This window comes from Mixophyes fleayi, chromosome 1, assembly GCF_038048845.1.
Source record: "Mixophyes fleayi isolate aMixFle1 chromosome 1, aMixFle1.hap1, whole genome shotgun sequence".
In the NCBI taxonomy this organism is placed as follows: Eukaryota; Metazoa; Chordata; class Amphibia; order Anura; family Limnodynastidae; genus Mixophyes; species Mixophyes fleayi.
This window is the reverse complement of record NC_134402.1, coordinates 268828055-268852828: the sequence shown is the minus strand read 5'-3', so window position 1 is coordinate 268852828 and position 24774 is coordinate 268828055. Positions and strand designations below refer to the sequence as shown.

Here is a 24774-nt window from a genome sequence, read left to right as displayed (position 1 = left end):
TTGTTGGGGTTAAAAAAAAAAAAAAAAAAAAAAGAGATACAGCAGCACTTGCTATAAAAACTACTTCCACTATGAAACTTACAGTGAAATCTTTTTTAAGGCATTTGTAAACAACAAACTTATTTTGCTGAGAATAAGAACAATCTATGAAATATTGCTCATATCTAAGTTTGTCATTTTATAGAACAATTGGTGACACAGATTATTGTACATGGGGACACGCAGACAGGGGGAGATCTAGAATTTTATTTTACGGAGGCGATTTAGGGGGGGGGGGGGGGCGATTTAGTCCCTGCCCCCTTTTTGACAACTAAGGCTGCCTGCAGCTGCACACTATGTGCAGGTCCGTTCGGCAGAGACAGGCAGGGAGAGTGTGCTGCCGGGCTGCTCTGGTTGTGCCTATTGTCCAAGGCAAAACATAGCTAAAGGGAAAATCCTGCCCTCTCATATGTAAACTTCAATTTGCCAGAGATTACCCTCTACATTTAATATGATACAAAATAGAAAACATACTTGTTTTGAGGTACAAATACAAGACTAATCTAGATGATGGAATAATATATTATTTTCTTTAAACTACCAGAAATAAAATAAAAAAAAGTGGAGCTGCAGTCTGACTTTCTACAGCCCGATTATTTTTTGGCTCGGTAAAAATTGGTTTAATTGTGACTACACAATAGCTGGAAAGACATTTTTCTGCAGTGTGTGCACAGAAAGAAAAAAGACAAAGTTGCCCTGAGCACAGTGCTACTAGTCTATGGAGACTTCCATCCAGTGAGCAGCATCTGTGTCTGAGAGCAAGGTCGTTCCTTTGCTGTTCCAAGAAGACAGGGAGGGGAGAAAGAAAAGGGAGAGTTTTCCATCCAACTTAACAGAAACAAGGTCTGGGAGTGACACCGTCTTTAACAGTCTTTAACACTTAGTTATAGGCCACAAATGTAACGGTTCCTTCCATTCTCTTAACGCCATTCCATTTTAAATGCCTTTTTTGGCAAAGTACCCATTAGTGTGTGTGGCCTTTTCCAACAGCTTCTGGTCTCTTAAAATTATAGGTCCTTCTTCTTCCTGCCATAAGCGACAGTATAACTATTACAGGGAGGAGGGAACGTGGAAACCTGCATAGAGCATGAAGTGAACTTCTAACCTAAAACAGCACTCAATGGAATAATGGCTACCTAGCTGCCAGCACCGCAGGCAATAAGAGGGAAATCTAATTGTGTTTATGTGTATATATATATATATATATATATATATATATATATATATATATATATACATACACACACACATATATATATATATATATATATATATATATATATATACACACACACATATATAAATTATATACAGCATGTCTCTGTGTTCCGTCACAAGAAAGACTTTATGCCATATTCGTATGTTGGATTTGCTTTTGATTAGCACTATCAACTAACAAGCAATTAAATTGTGTGTCTACTAAGGCGGATTTTAGAGAAAGTGTACATGAGCAATAATGTAGTGATCACTTCCTAATGTGATAACTGCTAAATCAAAAGCTTTGATAACCCTTTGTATTACTGTGAGCAAAAATGTAACAACAGGAAACGTCTGTTAAGTTAGGTAAAAAAGGAAAGTCCTCTGTAAAAAGACAGCATGAGTAAGCAGCAAAACTCCAGCCAAAGGTCAGGTCCGTGCTGCTTTTCTGTACTATTTCTCAGGCAGTTGTTTGTAGTCCACTGTAACAGAAGATTTTCAGATCCTACTGACCAGAACAGTGACACCCTCCTATATCCCAGTGACTGCACGAATTAAAGGGGGAATCTTTCATTAATACATGTTTATAGTGAAAGAAGATCTTCAGTCTTTTCCTTATTTAAATGTTTGAATTTTATTTTAAACATCCAAAAGTTGTAGCTTCTTTGCTAGAGGTAGGGTTTTTAACCCAAATATAGCAAAGATATGTCATAACTTACTACATAATTTAAAGTAGAGATGCTCAGGCTCGTTTTTCTAAAAACCGAGCCCACCCGAACTTAGGGGATCCGAGTAGGCTCGCGAGCCGGCTCGTTACTTTCGTGCATCCTCGGATCTGAATCGAGGCAAAACGCCATTGTTGCGTTGTCGGATTTCGGGGGTTTTGGATTCCATAAGTACCTCCCTCCCCAGGAGACCCAGAACCATTGTTCACACAGAAACAGCGGTAGCAATGTTGTTGTCACTCTCCATTCTCCAGTGACATTGCTCAGTGTCATTGCTCACACAGAAACAGGGGTAGCAGTGTCCTTGTCACTTTACAAAAATTTAATGGAAATGATTGGAAATTAATGTTATTGAGGTTAATAATAATGTAGGGATACAAAAGAGCCAAATTATAAGATTTTAGAGAGAAAAAAATCGGGATCCAAAACCAAAACACGAAGTTAATCCAGATCCAAAACCAAAACACGGGGGTCAGTGAACATCTCTAATTTAAAGGAGTACACAATGGAGGTTGTTTTATAAAGAACAAAGCGGCAGCTTGCAGTGTAAATGTAGCTTTGGACCCACTGTGTGCCTCAATTTGTGCAAATGTGCCTAGGCTTACGGAGTGAGCACAGGTTTTCGTAGCACAATAGCTGCAGAGAAGAAGCGTGCAACACTGAAATAACACGCTCACGCTGAAGTGTGGAAGAAGCAGTGCAGAATTAAGATTTCATTTCAACATTTGGATATTTTTGGCTACCGCCCCCCCACCCCGAAAGGAATCTTGGGCTAGCTCAGAGCTAACAGTGCAGTATGTAATAAAATAAATATATATGCCCCCCCACAAAATCTTTAGCCAGCCTTAACACTAGACAGTCTGAGCTGGATCCCACTATAACAGGGAGATCACAAGCTTAGGGTTCCCTGCTATTGAGAAAACCAGAGCTGGGACTAGGACGATAAATTTAAACTGAAAGGACAGATTGTGAAAGTGAAACATGCAAATTTTCGCTGTCAAATGGAGAATGAAGCAAAAGTTTTATACAGTTTTACAAATTCGATATGAGAGAATTTGTTACTGCGCTAGATATAATCATATTTACACTATTCATTATAAGAAATGGAATTTTTTTACTTAATATGTTACTGGACCATGTAATTATTACTAAATGCCATAGTTGCCTACTCTCCCAGAATGTGCAGGAGATACATGAATTTCTGGGATTTATCCCAGACTCCCAGGAGAACAGGTCAACCTCCGGCATCCTTAGCAACACGATTCATCGCGAATTGTGCCATCTTGGCCCCACCCCCCTGCTGTAATAGGCAGAAAATGACAATATTTCACTGAGGGGCAGCGTCTAATGACACAATCTACGTGGCCTCACCCCCATGACACGGCAGCGAGATCTCCCCTCCTGGAGGGGAGATCTAAGAAGTTGGCAAGTATGCTTAATTCCCTTAAAAATATGGCACCTAGGAAACTGCATACTGCGGTGCAGTACCATTTATATATTCACTGTTCAGTTACATCTTACAGGTGTAGTCCATATTATTGTATTTAATTTAAAAAGCGAAATTATATTTAATTTTTGGAAAAGTCCATTGTGTGCAGTAATCACAGTCCAGATCCGTATTGCATGGCTCCAAGTGAAAACACTATATCCCAGTTTGTCACTGACAACTGTTCAAGTGATGATGGTGATAACTATAGCATGCGTTCACTAAACATATTTACTAAACGCAGACATGTAATACAATTAGTCCTAATTGACACAGCACACTTAACAGAGAGCACATACATGCATCTTTATTCCTGATTTCAGAATGACTCCCATCAAATCGCTCTGCACAACCTTTTCTAGTCTGTAATGATGCATGGTAGAAAACAATTAAATATCTATTCAAATGCTTTCCCCTTCAGGGCCACTGCCTTCATTCAATTTAACTTTTTAGTTTTATTCTCCATGATTACGGCTTTGTTTATACTTATTTAAGTGTTAACATAATCATGAGAGTAAGAGGACTTCTGGTCTGGCTTTATTACGTCACTTTTGTATGGCTGAATGTTTTTATTAAAGTGGTTGAAATGTTCCTTAGAAATGCGAATTAACATATAAACTGTGCCTGGAAGGTGTAAACAGCATTCCAATGAAACATATTGGCTAAGGCCTGGTATCCGCAACCTCCGAGGATGTGTAGAAAACAAGTTCATTTGGTGGGGAGAGAAATGCTCTGCACCTCCTTGCTAAATAAAGACCACCACCCAATATGCAACCCCCCCTTAACTCTCATTTAAATAATAACATCTGGCAACGATAAACTTTGTTTGTACATGTGAGCGCATAACTGGGTGCATTCAAGCGCCTAGCCAGCACTCAGCAAGAACCATTCTGATTCTTCCAGCTACTCCGATCATAAGATCCTATGTTGCCCCTTCCACAGACGTCACCGCCTGGGACCACACTCTTGCACTTTCTTACATGACCTTTAAAGTCTGTGTAGAGTGTGCCTATGTGGCACAGGTTCTCTGTGACCACAGGAGTCCTGCCACTGACTGAGGGATTCAGCCTTGGGTTAAACAAATGCATGTAAACATTTTACAATCTCACTATCTAGTCTAAACATGCAATATCTCTGTATACCGAATACACGAAACAAGTTACACACTAATAAGTGTGCCCAAACACATTGCAGCATTCATTTACACACTCTCACACAAGCTGCTATACAACTGCTTAAACTGCTGTCATGCAACTTGTTCTGTGCACATTGAAAAACAGACTGATGAATATTTAGCACCAATGGACTCACAGACCTCAGTGGAGTTTGTTGTTTGGAACATTTTCATTAAAAGTTATTTTTCTTGTCTCTTCCCAATTCAATCCTTTCCTCCAACCTTGACAGCCCTGCCCCCTTGGTCTCCTCTCCTACTCACTCCTGCATACCCAGACATACTCTCAAGGGCTTGTCACACACTGTCACATTCCAAAAAACCATGTGAGACACTGTGGTCACAAAGCAAAAAAATCTGCCTAGACAACAGAACTCTTTGTCAACAAAGGGGTTAATATTGTGAAAGAATGGAAGTCACAGCCTTATAAAGAGAGTGAAGCTGAATGTATCATTTTTCTCATTAAAAGCTGCCTGCTCCTCAGGCTTCAATATGTGCAAGGCCAGTTAACGAGCCTCATGTATTGGCTGGGTATTTTTAAAAGCAAACTGTTCTTGATTTAGCAAGCAGACACAATGCAAATGTCCGGCAATGGATTTTAGATATCTCTTATAACAAGAAAGACAGTCTCGCTAATAGGAAAAAAAAATGTACACATTGTTTGTGCACACAATGTAACTTGATATGCTCTCTTCAGTCGGATATTCATCAACCCCATCACTATGGTTTGTGTAGTTATTCATTTATACTACTAGTAAGTGCGATCCTTGTCATAAAAAGAAGCAATAATGCCTTTGTCCAAAATAGAACTGTACACGTATGCAGCCTACATGTTATATAAAGGAGTAGGGGAGACAACTTATTTATTATGCTAGACAGAGAGGATGTCTGAGGAGGCAAATGGGGAACTTGCCTGGGGCCCTAATCCTCAGGTGGTTCCCAAGGCTCAAATGAAAAACTGCAGTTTTATAAAAAAAAATATGTGTCAGAAGAAAAAGGATGATCAGCTCCTGTTACTGATCTAGAGAAACACTTTAGCAAGACCCCTTTAATTAAATAAACCGTTTTTATTTTTCTCCTAAAAAACTGCTAAGTTCATAATCATCTATGGCTTAAATGAATCATGATAGCAAGGGAACATTGGGTCTGGTTTTATTATATGTTCCACAAAACCAGGTGCACCAATGGGCCAACTCCATACTAATCAAGGACGCCCTCACATCCAATTTATCCTACAGTGCAAACTTCCGCCCCTCTGCAAATGCCCCCAATCTTGCTACGCACATCCATGTGCTTTGGTAGAAAACTAGACAAACCTACGCAATATCAAGGTGTACCTCTTTGGCCTTGGTCTTTTTGCGCTTCATAAATAACCTCCTTTGTTTTCATCTACAATTAAATATTTCTGGGGAAACACCACACTAGCAAGATGGCAATTTAATTAAAGGCATACTTGCCAACTCTCCCGGAATGTCCGGGAGACTCCCGCATTTTGCGAGAGTCTCCCGGACTCCCGGGCGAGTGTGGCAATCTCCCGAATTCTGCCCACTTCACTAGGAAGTGCCCCACTTCCTAGTGAAGAGGGCAGAATTAGATCCCAAACGCCGCGATTCCCGGTGAATCGCGGCGTTTGGCCGTGCCCCCCCCCCGCTGTCAAATGCCGCGATTTTGCCCGTCCCCGCCCCCCTCCACTGGCTGGCTCCCGGAAGGGAGCTGAACAAAGTCGGCAAGTATGATTAAAGGCAGATAATGTCTTTAATCAAATTACCTTTTAAAATCCAGCCGGCAACATTGTCGAATATCAGTGATTTGCCAGAATCACACTTTGATACATTTATGCTCTTGTTTTTGTTTTACCCCCTTCTATTTGATTGTCATTTGTATATACTCAGTAAACAGACAGCTTTACTTCTAAGTAATAATTGATATAATGTAATAGAAGATGACTTAAAGCAAAGTTTAGAAAATCTGCAGTTTTTGGAAAATGATAATGAAATCAATTGGATTACATTGGATTACATGAGAACCTGCCAAAAATGTGGGGAGCGTTGTATAGGTATCTAGAACAATATGGTGCATCCCCAGTTCACATCACTGTCCTCTGTAAGCTACACTCAGTAGCTTCCAAGCAGGGTCATCTCCTTTGATGCTGATTCTTGGAATTTATACACATACTCTAGTGACAATAAAAGCTTCATCACCTGGATAACATCAGTGTGATACAAGTAAAAAGAAAAATAATATCTTAAAAACTGCAAAATATGAACAAAAAGTGCCATTAAAGTATCTTCTTAAAATACTGCAAGGTTCAAAGAACATATATAAATCTCAGAGGAATCAAAGCAGTGTGAGAAAATGCTATTCACAACTTGTTTTGTGTAAGTTCAGCAGAAACAATTGATGTAACTGTCCTATTATTGAGCAGTAGCCTTACAATTGCAATTGCAATATCAGTTACTATAAATCAGAACAAGTATTATATTTAATATTATTTATTTATTACATGTTCTACTTCATATGTGTCTTATTTTACAATCACAGTATGTCTCCTTAAATCATATTAATATTATCCTTAGGATTGTCCTCTGCCTTGACTATATTTTGCTTATATAGTATTACTGTTGTAATCAAGTGCATTTTCTGATGTCAGACAATAAAATAGGTTCCCTCCCACAGCATTGGATGAATCTTTACATGTCTCTTTACATGATGTACTGAAGGTAAGGAACCTTAACTTGCCCATGTATTTTCTTAATGTAACCATAAATGCTTTTGAGAGTTACTTCAAACTATAAGATGTATCCTCTTTTCCTTCATTAAAGAAAGGGTACATTAGTTAGGTTAGAGATATATTGTCTCGACAGAATAAGTATTACACACTTCTGAGCAACAAAACAATTGTTACATGTGATGTCACATTTTCTTAAATTTTGAGTGGTAAATATATCAAGCCGCGAGTTTCCGGTGGGTTTGAAATTGTAATTGATGAACATTTTATCACTGTGGCAACTGAGCAATGTTCTGCTGCTATGGCGAAAGATACCCAGAATGATAAGTTACTTATTGCTATAGAGGCCCACTGGTCAGCCTTACAGAATATACGTGGTGTCCTGGCACATGCGTGGAATTGAAAGCAAAAGCAAGCCCTATCTTCTGAGAAAACTCCCCTAATTGCCATAGTTGGATTAAGACGCAATTAGATCTTTAAATCCATGCAACTCAGAATACTATGCATATTGCACAAACACACCTACTTATCTGCGTTATGGGCCGGTGTGCATGAAACACATAAGTGTATCAGTCACAGAGGCCCTTTAAAGCAGATTAATGAATAAAAAAATTATTGTAAATAAAAAATTCCCAAAAAATTGTGCTTCTTCCCCCCAAACAGCACTAGGTTTGGTTAAGCTGTTCATGAGGGGGGTGTAAACCTTTTTTTTCCAAATTCAATTATTTTTTAACATCCTTTTTTTTTTAATACTGCAAAGTATGTTGCACCAGCAGATAGCACCCGCAAAAGATCCCTCTCCTAGAGACCTATCAGCGGTTGCTTTCAACTCAGCATAGCATGTAAAGTGCGTGAACACACCTTTACATTGCTCGCCTAATAACTTCCCTGGTCCACCTCTCTAAGCGAGCATAGAGAGGTGCAAGAGGGAGATCCGTCTCAGTGCAAACTCCTTGGCTACAACTGCTATTTGCACTGATTAGTTAGTCTTGCGTTGCGTCCAACTCTAAATCAGGCCCATATACTATAACACTAATATGTATATATATATATATATATATATATATATATATAATTTATTTATATAGCGCCACTAATTTTGCAGCGCTAAACAGAGAAATCACTCACATCAGTCCCTGCCCCATTGGGGCTTACAGTCTCAATTCCCTAACACACATACACAGACAGACACAGAGACTTGGGTCAATTTGTTAGCATCCAATTACCCTACCAGTATGTTTTTGGAGTGTGGGAGGAAACCAGAGCACCCGGAGGAAACCAACACAAACACTGGGAGAGCATAAAAACTCATGACCCCAGTGCAGTAAGGCAGAAGTGCTAACCACTTAGCTACCGTGATATATATATATATATATATATATATATATATATTTACAGAAAAGCAACAAAACAGTTTCTCAGTTCCGCATTTTTAACACATAAACTGAACAACTTTTGAAAACACCCCACAACTGCCCAAACCTGTTAGAGGGATCACCTATCAAGATGCACACCCTGTTATCTGCCAACCCCTGCTGGCCCTTGTGTTTCAACTTGTCAAAGACCACACAGACTGCACTACCTGCCTGGATAGCGGTGGACTTACTTATATGGCCGTGTCAGTCACAATCACAATATTGGTACTACAGGACTCCTGTAGGACCAATGTTGTGTTCGTGAATAACTCAGCTGTACATCAAGTACCAGTAAGCAGCAGGAACCCCGATAATCCTCTTAGTGCAGATCATCTACTAGATGACCAAGGACCCGTCTCTCTATCCGGTGGACGAGCCCCCAGGCGCGTGCAAAGTCACCTAGCGGTAATCTAGCAGAGCATTCCATCAGCAAGCCCTTTGATAAATAGGTCTCCTTTATAAAACAATAAAAGGTGATTGATTATCTGCTATATGGTTAATTTTGCACTATAAATTACTTTACTGTAAGCATTTGGTTTTTACAGCATATGTCCCTTGCCGTGTCCGCTGGACATTGTTATCCATGGGCGTTGTTGTGTTTTACTGTTCTCGCTAACACAGTCTTTAGCAAACATTTGTGGTTGATATTGTACAAATCTTACTTTAAAGCCAGGCATGTATTATTTATGCCTGACAATTACATTCTTGTGAGTGCTGCATTGGAAGCCTAAACTTCTAAAAGTGCCAGAAGTATAGAGTAGAGTTTGCTGCAGCCAGTGACCATTTTACAGAGCCATCGGGTTTAGCAGATGACAGATTGCGTTTTTCCATGCCAAGTTTACACAAATAACAGTGTCACAGGTATGTTGATGCAAAAAAAGTAAAAAAAATAAAAATGTGTGGCCATGCATTCCAAAGGCACTTATCACACATTTCTGAATTTAACTAAATTAACTAAAGGCCACAGTGTAACATTTCAAGCATACGGGTTAATTGCCCTATTGCCGGATATGTCTATTATACAAGTGATCTGTGGCTGGTAAATTATACCACTCCTACTTTGCCCAATCTAACAGTTAAAAGAGATAAAACTATCTTGTCCTTTGAAAATCAGTGATGATGCTAATGAATGCCTCTGGATTGTGCGTAGCTAGAACTACCCATAAATCACCATTTTGCAGCTTGAGCTGATAGCTCATTCAGTTTACAGCTTCCATAAACCCTGTCAATATAACTGTGGGGAAAAGCAAACCGTCATAAACAGGGCACTAATCAGACTGTTATATTCATCCAACAAAACCATCTTCTTTTTATAGATATAAATAAATTAGTCATCATTTCACTGACAGTATTCTATTTAATTCTATGAAAAGTCACTGCCAGTCTCTCTGTAGTAAAGGGGGAGGGGGGGATAGCCTTATGAGAATATCAACATGTGCCACGTAAGATGCCCCACCATTCACTGGTTGAAATTTTCTTTAAGTGCCTCAAAAATCAGTGTTATTAGATTTTAGACCATTTCTATAATTCACCTTTGACTGCTATAACAAGGATAACATGTTGCAAAAAATTCAAATTTTTAAGTTAAATCACCCAAAATCAGACTAAATATATTCCTATAATTGATTTTGTGTAAACAGACCCATTCATATAATGTTCCAAAATATTTTTTTTAAGAAACGGATGAATTGAACATACAACAGTTATATTAGGGATATCATTTAATGGCAGCACAAAAACTTCATTACCTTCTTAGTGAAGGAAAAACAACTGCAGTGAGTCACATGCATTCTGATAACCATTAGCGGAAATATAGTGACACATTTCTTAGCAAGTAATGTTGAAACTGTAGAGTAGAGGTCAGCAACAAGTTGCGGCTCTCCAGCTGTTGTGGAACAACAAATCCCAGCAGTCCTCTTCCAAAGTTTGTCTAAGCCTCTAGAATCTATTATGGAGAAGCGGGTATAAATCTAATCTCATACTTAAATTATAATGTAATGGAGAAGCAAACAATATATACCATTGTCTTCTGATTGTGGAATTCTTGTGAATGACTTAAAAAGACTACAGAAACATGTGTAACACACTGGAGACTATGCCCTGCACACTTGATTTGCATCATCAAGTGGGGCAAGACATATGATTATGCTATTTGTGTCATCATGACCATGCCCACTTAGGGCCTGATGCTGAGTTAGCAGCAAAGCAAAGAAAAGGAGCAAATTTGCACATGGACAAACCATGTAACAATGCAAGGGGTACAAATTTAATTTTTTATGTAAGGAAAATACTGTCTGTTTTTTCATGTAGCACACAAATACTTGATAGCTTTATTTTTACACTGATATAAAATCTGTCCCTACATTTTAAATTTCCCTCTCCCTCTAATGTAATATGGTTTTGACAAGGTGCAAATTTCCTCCTTTTCTTTGCTTTGCTCCTAACTCAGCATCAGGCCCTTAGTGTTCACTGAGGTGGTCTGATGACTAGTTCTGCATCATCACGGCATGTTCTACCGACCTTATAAGCGCATATCTATGGACTCTATGGTATCTCCCTAATTCTGGAATCTCCTGGAAATTCCAGGACAGTAGGAAACTGTGCTGTAAATTGATATATGACTGTATTGGTTTTTCTTATTAATTCTGATGATTGTACTGTCTGAGAGATGGTTCCTACATCTGTAGGTGAAGACAATATGGCTGCAGCCTCTGAACAAAATTATGAAGACAAATATTGTTTTCTTTGAACACTATTGTTTTTTATACCTAATATTCATGGGAAAAATTGAAAAAAGTTCAAATAAACCCAATTTAGAAAACTTTCTTATGAAACCTATGGAGTTTTTCAGTATAGCCCCCTTCCATCCATACTTTTATAGGAACAGCAACCTTGGGCATGGTGGATGTTGAACATCTGTCTTTGTTTTTTACACAACCACCAGCATAACATATACTTAATAAAAATAGGACATTTCTCTAAACATGTAGTATTACTGTATGTGTACATTTTATGGACAAAGTTACAAAAAAATAAGAAAATAACTAATGTTGCCTATCTATCTATGACTCGTTATTCTTCAAGTCCATTTGAAGCATTACAAAGTAGAACAAGCTTGGCTTCTTCACTCCATGGCTATGAATATGATGGAGTATTCTCAGGCAATGCCCAACTTGAATCAGTACTAGTAGCATCCTCTTAAAATAAATGTATAGAGGTGTGCGCTACAGCATCAGATAATCCATACAAATATAGCTTTTAAACAACCCTATAGTATATTCACCGGACACCAGATGAGCACCCAGCAACTGCATTGTGACAGTTACAGCAAATAACTTCTATCATACAGTCTCTTTAATCACATGCAATTTGTTCTACAGCATTACACATATGAAATATAATGACTATTCATTGTCAAACAATGTGCTACCAAATAATATTCTTACCAAGAATTCCAGGGCTGGTTTGTGAGCTATTCTAACAAAGTCATGCAAGTTTAAATTTCACATACAACATCAGTAAACTGTAAATAATGTAATGACAGAAGGTTTGCAAACTTAGAACTTCTGTCAGTGGAAGCAACAAAACTTTGACTTGAAGTAATTGCTTAGAAATAAAAAGCAAAGAGAATTTGGTCAGTTCTGTAACACAGATAGTCCCTGTTTATGCTGAACTGAAAACATCTCTAATCGTACTAGTAATACATCATTTCATAAACATTAAAATAGAATTGCACTGTGTCTGTCAGGGAAGGACTTAAACAAATAAAAATAATGCCTACACATGTCATGTGGAGTTGTCAGACATTAGGTTAGTTTTAATTCTGCAAACAGCATCTGCAGCTGACAATATGAGAATTTAACACCTTCCATGCCAGGCCACTATGCCCATACAGGATACCGCCACTATTGAATTTAGAAAATTCCTCAAAGCTGTCTGAACATGTGGAAATGATGTGGTTAACCCTTTTCACCATCACAGAGGAAGGATATTGCTGATGCCAATGAAGTAGAAAGAAGGTTAAGGAAATCGCAAAAGACCATTCTGTGCCTTCCCCCTTCATGCCATAGCCCTCCCCCTCCCATAAAATTAATGGAATATGCAAGAAGGTATGAAGGGAGTATTAGTGGTAACATACAGTACCATGAGCTGCTCTGGCCTCTCAGTCAGGGTGGAAAAGTTAACAGATCTCACTTCTGGCCTTCGTACACAGTGCAAAAAAATAATAAATACATTAAGAAGGAGGGAGAAGGACACACACACAAAAAAAAAAATCTCTGGCAGTTTTAACAAGGAGGCAAACTCAGCTTTCTCCACTCTGGTGCATTCCTTTCCCTCTATCTCCCAACCTCTTTTGCGTGTGTCCTGTCATATTTTCTTCAGCTGTTAATTGTCTGGGCTTGCGAGAAAACTGCCAAAGTTTAAGGGAACAAAAAAAAACATAAAAGAAAAAATGCTTGTAAGTGACTGTCACAGCGGATCAGACTCACGTTGAATGGTCATTTTTTCCAAGGGAGGTGTTCTCTCATAGTTCCTGAGTGTCTCAGTCATCTCCCCTCCCTCCCTCCTCACTGCCCTTAAGCCCTCCCTTGCCTCAATGTGCTCACCCCTCCTCCAGCATGTGTATATACACATATACACAATGATACACACTCCTCACCTCCCTCTTCCCTTAAAGTCATGATCTACTAGTGGCAATAAAACATTCATGTGACTTGGAAACTTAACACAATACCATATCCCTAGTTTAACCTTAAAGGAATGTTTGCTTCATACATCGGTCTGCATCTCTCCAGCACCACAGAGTGTCCCTGCCATGCTGTGCAGAAACATATGGAAAAGATAGTTTTGCAGGAAAAACTAAACATTCCAAAGTTAAACCTTTGTCCAGAAACAGTGCTGCTCATTGCCTCAACCTGACCTGCCTTAGCGTTGTGACAGGCTTGTGACTGCATGTGTCACTTCATTGCTATCTCCGCAGGGCAGGCACTGAAAAATGAATAATCAGTCATTTTGTAATCAGCTGATGAGGAGTCTTAACCCCAAATTAGACCTTCCGTACATACATTTCAAGAAGATCGTGTAGCTGAACAAACACAGTCCTGACACATGACAACATCTCTTTTCTGTTTTAAATTATAATACAAGTCATTTTCCATAAGTAAATCATTGTTTTTTTGAATTTGAATTTAATGTTATCTGTTATTGCAAAATTAAAAAATAACAGAGAAACTAAATGTAGCTTCAGATGTGTTATCCACTCGAACATGTTTGATAATTAAAGGACCATGGCTGACTATCAAACACATACATTGCACCTCATATGTGACATGTGTTTATATGATTGCATTTAATAAATTATGAATTACTGCATTGCAGCACTACAGATGCCCTCAATAACCAAATGTGATTTGGTCAGTTCTCAGATGGGCACAAATAGTAACTTCTCATATCAAGTCATTTTGTGGGCTTAATAATACAACCTATTATGGGCAAATGATGACTATTAACTAACACGTGTATAGGGGGAGATTCAATTGTGCGCAAAGTGTACCGTGACCATTCCAGAGACACTTTGCGGGTATTTTTTCAGATAAATCTCCAATAATTTTTTTCTCTCGCCTCATAGAGGAAAAATGTGTGTAGAATTTTACGGTACTAGAGTAAAAATGCGCAGTCGCAATGCTAATTGAATCTTCCCCATAGTGCCATTATTGGTTCAGATAACAAAAGGCTTGTCTCCACTAGAACTCATTTACACAGTACAAACTGTCTGGAGAAGGCATATGTATATCTTGTTTTGCGGAGATTTCCTTTTGCGGGGTGAGATTATTTAAATGATATAAAAGGGTGCAGATGGTACATTCTTGCCATGTGGAGGGAGGGATGCACACCCATTTCTGAAAAAGGATTTTTTGCATCACATCAGAGCTGGTGGTTTTCAGGCTTTGTTCCATACTTATAATGGGATCTGTTTTGTACATTTATATTGCACTTCAGAGAAAAAGTGCATTTTCAGTAGCACTTGGAGCAATGTAATAAAAAGTTTCTCGTACCACTGCCACATGTAATAAAGACAGTCATAAACTGAACAGTAATTTTGGTGAAAAATGGAAAAGTTTATTTTATTGAAAGGGGTGGTTCTAAAATGGTAGAAAGTTGGACTAGTGTGACATTTACAGTTTTGCACAGTGCACAATTTTATGTTGTGGACGCATGTTAGAGAGCGATCGTTACACACCATGCTATCCACTGGGCGGACCATCCGTGCATTCTAGTATGCACATTAGCAGTGCTTTATAAGTTATAAGTTACCTGCACATACACGTTGTCTACATACAGTGCATGGTTCTTTAACAAGTCTTTGGTGCAGAATGACTGATTCTGCTTATTCTGCAAAAAGTACTCCAGTGGTCATCAATACCCAGTATGAAGTTTAATGCAATTTGTACATTAAAGTACATCTATGCAGATATCTCGCACTATCATTTCAGAGTTGTTCTTATGCTTTTGACTTATAATAAGCTCAACATCATAAGCAAATATCAATAAGCAGTCATGTTGCCAAGTTATCACTTTACAATGGCACTTCCAGAAATTATGCACTGTACCAATTAAAGAATAAGAATTATCATTTACATGGCTATTAAGTAATGGTCAAAAAAAATTTCTGTGAGAACAAGTACTGGATCTCAGGTTATGCATCTAACATGGAGGCTACATGGTTGGGTCACCATTGTGGTTATATCAACATACATAATAAGTACGTAAAAAAAAGTGTATATTTGACAAGAAACATCAAAGCATTTCTATTACACAAGGGGGTTCTGCTTGTGTATTAAAATAATCATTTACTATATCTTACAGGGAACACCACACATGAACAAAATGTATATGTACCATAACACTCAATAGTCCAAATTGAGGCAAAACAGTCCCTAATTGCAGACCTAGAAAGGAGTGTGGCTATTAGAATGTAGGCATGGCTTTGCGGGAATATGAGCATAGCTGGGCACATTAGGCAGGGTTTGAGTGGCGGTAGGTAAAATTATAATCCTTATATACACTAAATAATTGTCGGAATGAGCTTAATACAACAAGAAATATTTGTTTCATCCATGCATAATTGCTCCCTACTGTTGATTTTAAGTTGTTTTAAGTCAAGTAAAAGACTTGCTAGGAGTGTGAAAAGGAATAAATGTACACTATTTTGTAAAAATTACATATCCCAGATTTCACGACTGGTGCAGGAATTACAGCATATTTGCCAACTTTCCTCTGCTGGGATCCGGGAGATCATCCTGGGGAGGGGGTGTGGTGGGAGGGCAGAAGGAGGCGGGTGGGGCAATTTGCCACAACTCGTGTCATTTTGGTAGCTGATGTGCAGGATGCGGGAGACCTACCTGGAATTGGGGAGACTCCCAGACATTCCGGGAGCATGGGCAAGTATGAATTATCCAACATATAATCATCCAACAACATTAACCAAGCTGTGAACAGACTATGCCAGTCACAGTGACAAAGTAATGGGTGGTCCATCAACTTGTGATTGTAACAATTCAACAATAAATTGAGATAAGAAAATTAAACAAAAGATTAGAATTACATTCAGTACACTGAGCATGAGAAGTGGTATTGTGCAACTAGACATGGACAACATTTCTCCAGGATAATTTGGTCTTCGGTGTTCTATGCGGAATTCCCCCTATCATTTTTGTCCAGAATGTCTAGTTCTACCCCAACAAAACCACAGAGCAGAATGAATTTACTGCATACTTGCCTACCTTTGGCAAGTTGTATCTGGGAAAGAGGCGTGTCTATAGGATGGAGGGGGCGGGGCACTATGAATAGCGTCATTTTGGTCCCGCCGCAGTATCAAATATGCCGTTTGGTCGCAGGGGCGGGGCCAAAATGTCACGATTCACCGCGAATTGCGTAACTTTAGCCCCGCAATTGCGGGATGCGGTTGATTTGCCAGCTCTCCCAGGAGTCCGTGAGACGAACCCGAATTTCGGGAGTCTCCCGGACATTCCGGGAGAGTTGGCAAGTATGATTTACTGTTGCCATCCCAGCTCTAATAGACTATATATTCTGTGAAATGTGAATGTACAAATGGAATGCAAAACAATCATGGGGAAGTAAAAATTTGATTTGTATGAAATTTCGTAACAGCTTCACCCATCTCTATGTGCAACTAATCAAAACAAAGAACACTGACAAAGTCTTCTAAAAAAAAAAAAAAAAAAGGGTAAATTACCCTTGTTTAATCTAGTAAACTGTAGTCAGATTTAAATACCTCCATGATAATGTTTTGGACAGGAATGTGAGTATGAAATGCTGGATACTGTACATATTTTTCATACTGGGGCTTACCTGTGGTTAATATTTACAGAATATTAAATTTAGCAGTACAACACCAGATCTTATGCTCTTTTAAGATATTAGCAAGTCCATGTGACCATGGATAGTCACTTTATCTTGTATGAACAGCAGTCAATTGTGTATCTTGTTCTCTTACAGGCACTTTGTAGGCTGAGTAGCAGCATGCATATTGCTGAGGGCTAGTCAGAAGAAACATTTGTGTTACCCAGCCCACTAGCCATGCCAGTCTGCTTTAATAACAGACTGAGATGTCAAGTGGCTTCATGCAGTACCTGTAGTGACTGATAAATGGAGGTAACAATAGAAAACTACAGGTTATTATAATATATATGCCTCTCTAGAGACAAATAGAAAAGTACTGTATTGCTCAACAGATGATGCACTTAAATAAAGGAATTGACATTCAGATTTAACCGTACACATGTGTAGCCAAATATGAACAGCCAAATCAGAGAGAGCACAATTAACGCAGTGAGACAACCACCACATACATAGCCCAAATCGGTCATAGTCTGATAAGGTGGCCTTATTAGGTCTAAAATTATCTAATTGGCTGTCAAAATTGCAATGGGTATGGATACAATTAGGCTTAACCTAATCTTCAGATGTAGTTTCTATAATCTTCCATTATTTTCTAAATAATTAGGCATTACAGTAACAATATTTAGTCTACTGAAGCTATCACACTCATGTTTCAAATACTAGAAGAAGACTAGGATATATGGAAATATATGATACCATACCCCAAATTCCTGTTGCTTTTCACCCCTGCACATGCTGCTAAGTGCATCAATTTCTATTAAGCCACAAAACATTACATGCATACTTATACTTGTTATGTGTCCATAAAAACACACCAATTTCAACCTGTTCTTGAAATGTAAGAGCTATTAGCCTGCAGTAACATCTACAGTATCTGTGTTTCTTAGGGGAAAGCCACATTTCAAAAAAGTTGCCAAGGTTTACAGTTCTCTTTTATAGCTGAAGGTATTAATATGTGGATAAAAGAAAACACTTGATGCACATCGTATTGTGTGCTTGAAAGGGCTGTGAAAATATGTGTTCATAAAAATAGTAAACTGCCAAGCTGACACAATATATTATATTCTTTTTCAAATAATTCACATTTGATAGCACAAAAATAGATAATAAATTGTGCTTACAAACTGCGGCTTTAAGCAAATAGACAGGTTTATGGATCAGCCAGTGTATTCAGAGTAATGTTTTAGTTACTGTACATACTGAACTGCTACGTCAGTTATACTAACCTGTGTTAGCACTCGTATTACTGGAAACGTAGTCGTGTGAGATGCTCACCTACAATAACTGATTATGAAGCAGTTTTAAAGGCAAATCTTTAATGAATGAAATATAAGAAAATTAAAACATTACAGTACGTACACAATACACGTTGTCCAAAAGTGACTCAGTTTGTAACATGTGTGCTTGTATTATGTTGTATTTAATATTAAAAATAACTAAGACCTGTTTCTAAACTGAAAACAACTTAAGATGGCACCATACTATCTAGTATCACTGTCTTAGGGGCATTATCTGCATTGCGCTGTGCCCAATAAGTGACAATAAATGGGTCTTGAAAAAAAAAGTTTTTTCTTCATATAATTTCAGTGTCTTCTTAATACCTGTATCACATGCAAAAGATGGAAGAGAAGTAATGTATCTTGGTGAAAAGCTAGACTAAGCAAGATGCAGACCTGTGTGTGGCCAAGGCAGCAGGAAGTAAAGCTAGGGAAGAAAAAAAAAAAAAAAAAAGATAGGCCTCCATAACGCAGCCCTGGAACAGGCAGCTGGCCTGACATGCTAATTCAGCGCTTTAACAAATCAATGCCACTCGGAAAAAAAAAAGTACAATGCGAGCCCTCACTGGGGTGGATGTCAGGGGACTGAGAAAATGCATCTTCAAGTATTTCACATTAGGAGCGAATAATGTGTTAATTTATAACTCCTCGCCCTATACACTCAGATTATCCATCTGTGTCAGCTGTTTGACTTCTTAAATTTATCAACAAATAAATAAATAAGGTGAAAACGTGCGGGTGGCAAAGCCGGCTGGTAAAAATAAATAATGAATAGTGAAGTGGCTAAGCCTTGTTTCATTAACTTAATTCTGTTAGAAAGAGACTGGCATTACTTTTTAGTTTTAATCATAATCAACTTTTAGTTTTCACTATTTTACTCAACAGCTACTGAAATCAAGACTTGCTGAGGTTGGTGTGGCTGATTGCATTGGGAACCATCCGTCAAAGGTGACAGAGGAAAGGTTGAATCAGCAAGAGCTGCTGTCACTGAAATTTACATTGGGTGCCTTAAGAAAGTCCCAGTGAAAGCATACAAGACATGAATTGGCATTAACCCTTAGTCTGCTCTATTTGACCACAGACATTGATGATTTTTGTAATTTCCCTTGAGTGTATCAGTTTTGAAACCAGACTTAAGTAATTGGACTTTCACTGATAAAAATGAGCCTTTGCCAAGTATAACATCCGCCAGCCCCTTATCAACAGCTTCACAAGGTTATAAATTGTTGCAGAATTATGTTTAGATGTAGAATGTTATACAATTGCCCAGCATTCCTGAATCACTATTCTTTGTTGAAAGAATGTTAGGACTGACTATTTATTTAAAGAGAAGGTTGAACTCACACTTGAACTGTGAGATTGGGGCAATTGCTGGATACAGATGGTGCAGTGCTTTTTGTACTTCCATAGTCGAGCTGTTGGCTCTCACAGCACAATAAGCCCACTGAATTTTACATTAGTATTGCTTTGGTCTCAACTCGCACAGCATAGCCAGCACTGCCGCCAGACCCCAAAGAACAGTGCAATACTGCTCTGTCCACTGTTGTGTTACCCAAGCACTTATTGTATCCTTCATTTACAGATTTAGGGATATTGCCATGACTGTGCATGCATGCAATACACCAAAAGTCTCTGCCCAGAATTTTGAACAATACTTTATCAGTGGTGGTGGCTACTGACATAAGATCAGCTGAAAATGACACTGAACCAAGTAATCTTAAATAGGTGAGCAAAAAGCATGGAAGAAAAAATATAGGAACAAAAAATAAAAACCTAATTATTTTGTCAAATAAAGAGCCGCAGTAAACACTCTGACAGCAAAGGCTACATCCCTCTCCTTCTTATCTTATTGACTCTCTAATAACAGAACGCTCAATGGCCAGACATTGCTCAATAAAAGGCTGTTTATGCTTGTTCAGTTAGCATTTTATTCCCATGCACTTTAAACCTGATAACCTGGTGACATCTGAACCCAAGAAAAAATCAAACAAATAAATGTCTATGGGAACATTCCCAAAGTCACATCTTGTTCATAATTACTATTAAATGATTTATAATAAATTAATTTTTTTATTAGTACTGTAGCTAGATTTCCTCTCAGTTCATTAACACCCTAAAATGAGAGTGTTCAAATAGAACATATGTACTTGTATTTATATTTCTAGGTAAAAAAAAAAAAGAACATAGCTGGTGTCCTGAAATCAGACCTTCCATTAATCCAACAGTAACGTACTTCCCTTTCCCAGCTCTATATTACTGGATCTCTGTTCATCATTATGGTGCAGTTAATCCTTTCCCCTTCTCCTCCTGGGCTCACCTAAGGGGTTAAAAGGCTAGAGTACATTTGTGACTTGTCGATGACATATATTACTCAGGTCCTTCATGCAATCAACTTTTACTTGGCATGTATTTGCTCATCACAGGACCCACAATACCGCTGGGAAAATGAAGAAAAACCTAAATTAACACTTGACATTCAATATGGTCAAGTCCTTAATTGGCTGAGCTTCCTGAGAAAGCAATTTTCAATTCCCCAAACCGTTCGTGTGTCATGTGTAGAGCTGTGCTCTTGGACATTACCGCTGTCCCTAGCTCACTCTAATGAGAGCAGATGAATTAGAGCTACGTGACACGATTTTAGCAGGGCGCTCCCTCTGTCCCTACGTCTCCCCCAGCTCTATCTTTCATATTCTCACACTGCTAGTGACAGCTGTGTGGCAGAGGGTTAATGAGGGGGAAGACAATGTCTAGCAAACACTGGGGTAACAAATACCCCTCCTTATGACAAAATCATGACTTCAGGTACAGGATAACAATGTAATTGTTCTACACTTCTGTAGTATCGGACAGAAAAATGATCATGCTGAGCCTTATAAAAAACGTGCATCTATAGAGAATCTATACCAGGCATAGCAAATGCTTTATAATCACGTTAATGCAATCACTCATAGTTAGTTCTCTTTGTATGGAAATGTGTATATAATGCAATATGAATAGACAGATTTCAGGTCTTGTCCTATACTTTCAATGGGACCTGTTTTGCACCTCCATGTCGCACGTTACAGGAGAAGCACCTTTTCAGGAGCGCTGTCATAAAAATCTACCCTCACAAAATTGCCACATGAAACTCCAGATGTTTAATAACTTTCATGGTTAAATTTAAGCTATAAATGAGGATAGACCATGCAGTCATTTAGAATAAAAACATAAATGGTTATTTTATTCGAAAGGTGTGGTACTAATATGGTAGAAGGTTGGACTGTGATGTGATGTTTACACATATCCACAGTCTGCTTCAAGAAAATGTTCTGCCTCTCCACACACTAAGGCGCACTTCTATTTTCTGGAGGTATCTCCAGAGAGTGCACCTTGAAGTGCGCTCGGAAGAATATCCAGATGCACTAGTGAAAACTCAAACTTGGCAGTGTGCATTGGGCATGCTTCATAAGGGTCCTCTAGTGAGTAGTGATATGGGAAGGACTTTTACAAAAAATATGGCATTGTGTAGTGGGCAACTTCACTTTACTGCAGTAATTTTCAGAGTAAGCAAGCTGTTCTGACAAACAAGTAATGGTAAAACAGATTAGCTCACCTAGAACCCAACATATCATTTGTTTAGGTTCTGAACTTGGAATGCACAATTTGTATTTTTTTCTGAATGATGTGAATAAGTCTTCCTATGAACAAATGCACAGCACACTTTGTGTGTTAGATACGATTCTACAAACTATAATTTACATTATTAGTTTGATTGAATCTCAGGTTAAAATATTGGAATGGTATTATGAATCTGTACAGATTTCATGTTGTGTAATACCACTGTAACAATGTATTAACGTTTTAACAATGTAGAACTTCAAAGCTAAGCATGGAACATATTAGCTGACAATCAGTATACAATGTGTCAAAATTTATATCGTCTTATATCACTAAATTACACATTTCAGTAACCACACCAATGGTTTTGGGGACTTGAGAGTTAAGAGGTAAGAGTATAAAAAATATCAAGATCAGGCAGCCCTGATTTGGAAAGATAATGTCAAGGTGTCAGTAACTCATTTTGTGCTCTCAGAAGTTGAATAATAATGGTGTTTGATATTGGTACAGGTAGTCATTACTAAAATCAGTGCATGCCAGGAGCTGGTCTGTAGTAGTTGCAGATGATATGGGGCATTGCAGTTAGGTGCAATGACAGCAAAGCAGTTAGGTGTAATGCTGGACCATCTGCTACAGAGCCCCCTGCTCTTATAGCAAGGGAGCTGGTGCATGCTCAGATGAATTGAGAGAGGACCTGCGGATGGTCCTCTCTCTGTATTGTCACATCCCTGGTAGTGACATTTCTGTTGTTCTAGGGCAACATAACTGGACATGGACAATGGGGACATGGCCTATTGGATTGGTGACATGGACGCAGTACATCTGGTACATGCCCACGTGGTTTGGAGGAAGTACCTTGGAAAAATTGGGGCAATTCTGTACTCAATAAAACATATGGTTTTGCATGTAATAGTTTAATTTTCCTGTTATATATATATATATATATATATATATATATATATATATATATATATATATATATATATATGTATATATATATATATATATATATATCTATATATAATCTCTATGTACTATGATGGAGGGGGCTGACGATTTCATCAGCTGAATTAAGAGCCTTTACATGGAGCAAGAAAAAATATGTAGGAAAAATAAAATATAAACACAACACAATGTAATAAGTAAAAACATTTTGTGAAGGTTAAATAACCTATGATTACCATGACAACTGCTGTGTGTTGTGTCTGTTAAAGTACTGCATACTTTAGCCCTTACCCTTTCTATTGGGACTAAGTGCATAGGAATTACAGCAGTATTATTATTAGTTAGAAGTGCTGTGGTTACATTTTTGTCTGTCTGCCCATGTTTGAAAGTAAAAATGACATTTGGTACAACTACTGTATGAAAAGATTTTATTTTCTTGCTCGCAACGTAAGCGTGCTTCATATTTTCTCCCTGTGATGCACGTATGTGAATTTCACATATACGCGTAATAAGAATGTTACTGAAATGCTGGGATTCTTTTTTACAGCTTCAACATAGAAGTAATCCTATTTGCAGTTGTCTAGCTGCTAGACACATGCAAATGTCTAGCAGATATTTTCACCACCGAAAAAAACCCTGCAAACTGCTACTATGAAGGGTCCATAAATACTATATTTGCCTCCCAAAGGGACTGTGTAGCAAAAAGCTAGAAGAGAAGATGATATACAAAAGTAATGACTACAACTAACCAAAGCACCTAAACATTGACCTGGTGTTCCTATTCCTGCTAATTCCCTGCAGAATGGTTTGCCCTACTAAGACTGCGTTTCTACCATGACTGCTCACACCCTAGACAAACCTCGCACTTTACTGTTCCACATTTACTCCAGCACTGGAAATCACATAATCCCTGGAAATCATAGGTCTCCAAATCAGGTGTTTTCAATAATCCGCGAAAATTTACACCTACAGTGATTTGAATTGCTCTCTTTAACAATCTCAAATCAACTTTTCAGCAGGTGAGACAATTCCAGTTCAGGATTATACACATATGAGCAAATACATTATGTTCTAGAATCAGAATAGACCTCAACTTAATATGTGAATCTTATAAAATTGTATGTGAAGGAAACCTAGCATTCTCAGGTCACATACCTCCTAAAATGTATCCAGCAAAATCAGGACAAACTAAGTCCTGTCCTGACACAATGCACCCAAACCATTCCACTGATCTATATAAATCTTTGCCCACTTCCTTATGACACCCACCCATTTCTCGGCAAGCCCCACTGATTTCGGGGTGTGCAAATAATGCTTTTCTTTTTATTTACCAGCAGCTTCCCATATGTTTCTGCCCTTCTACACTATTCCACACCTTATTCTCTGACTTTCCTCACGTCCGTTGTTTCTCAGACTTTGGACTCCTTTTTGTAAAACAATGCCCTGCAATCTTAGGGTTCTGAGAAAAGTTTTTAAATACACTGCTGTATACATGAAATACATAGATATCACAGATCTCTGGAGAAACAGCACAACACTTTGGGATAAAGATTCAATTACAATGATACACACATGCATACTTTTATGAAGGAATAACACAATACTGTTGGCAGGAGCTCAAAGTAATAGAAAACAGTCATGTATAGACATAAAAAAAGATGGTGAAAAACAAAGTACAACCATTGAATCATTGCAATACCAGAAACATTTATTAAGAGCAGCACAATCGTGTATTTAATAGCCGATATTGACTTTATGAGGCAGATTCAA

At 38.2% G+C, this 24774-nt stretch overlaps 1 protein-coding gene across 3 annotated transcripts in view; it reads right to left on the bottom strand.

The window, feature by feature from the left end:
* The window catches only part of BNC2 (basonuclin zinc finger protein 2), a 453763-nt gene that overhangs the window by 173122 nt on the left and 255867 nt on the right, over positions 1-24774 (bottom strand). Inside the window, exon 1 of one of the 3 annotated variants that reach the window (XM_075210872.1) lies at positions 12905-13255. The exons of the other annotated variants lie outside the window; for them this stretch is intronic. Within the exon in view, the coding sequence (XP_075066973.1) occupies positions 12905-12907 (3 nt within the window). The 5' untranslated portion in view covers positions 12908-13255. Of the gene's footprint in view, positions 1-12904; positions 13256-24774 lie in introns of those variants that run through there. 3 annotated transcript variants of the gene reach the window in all.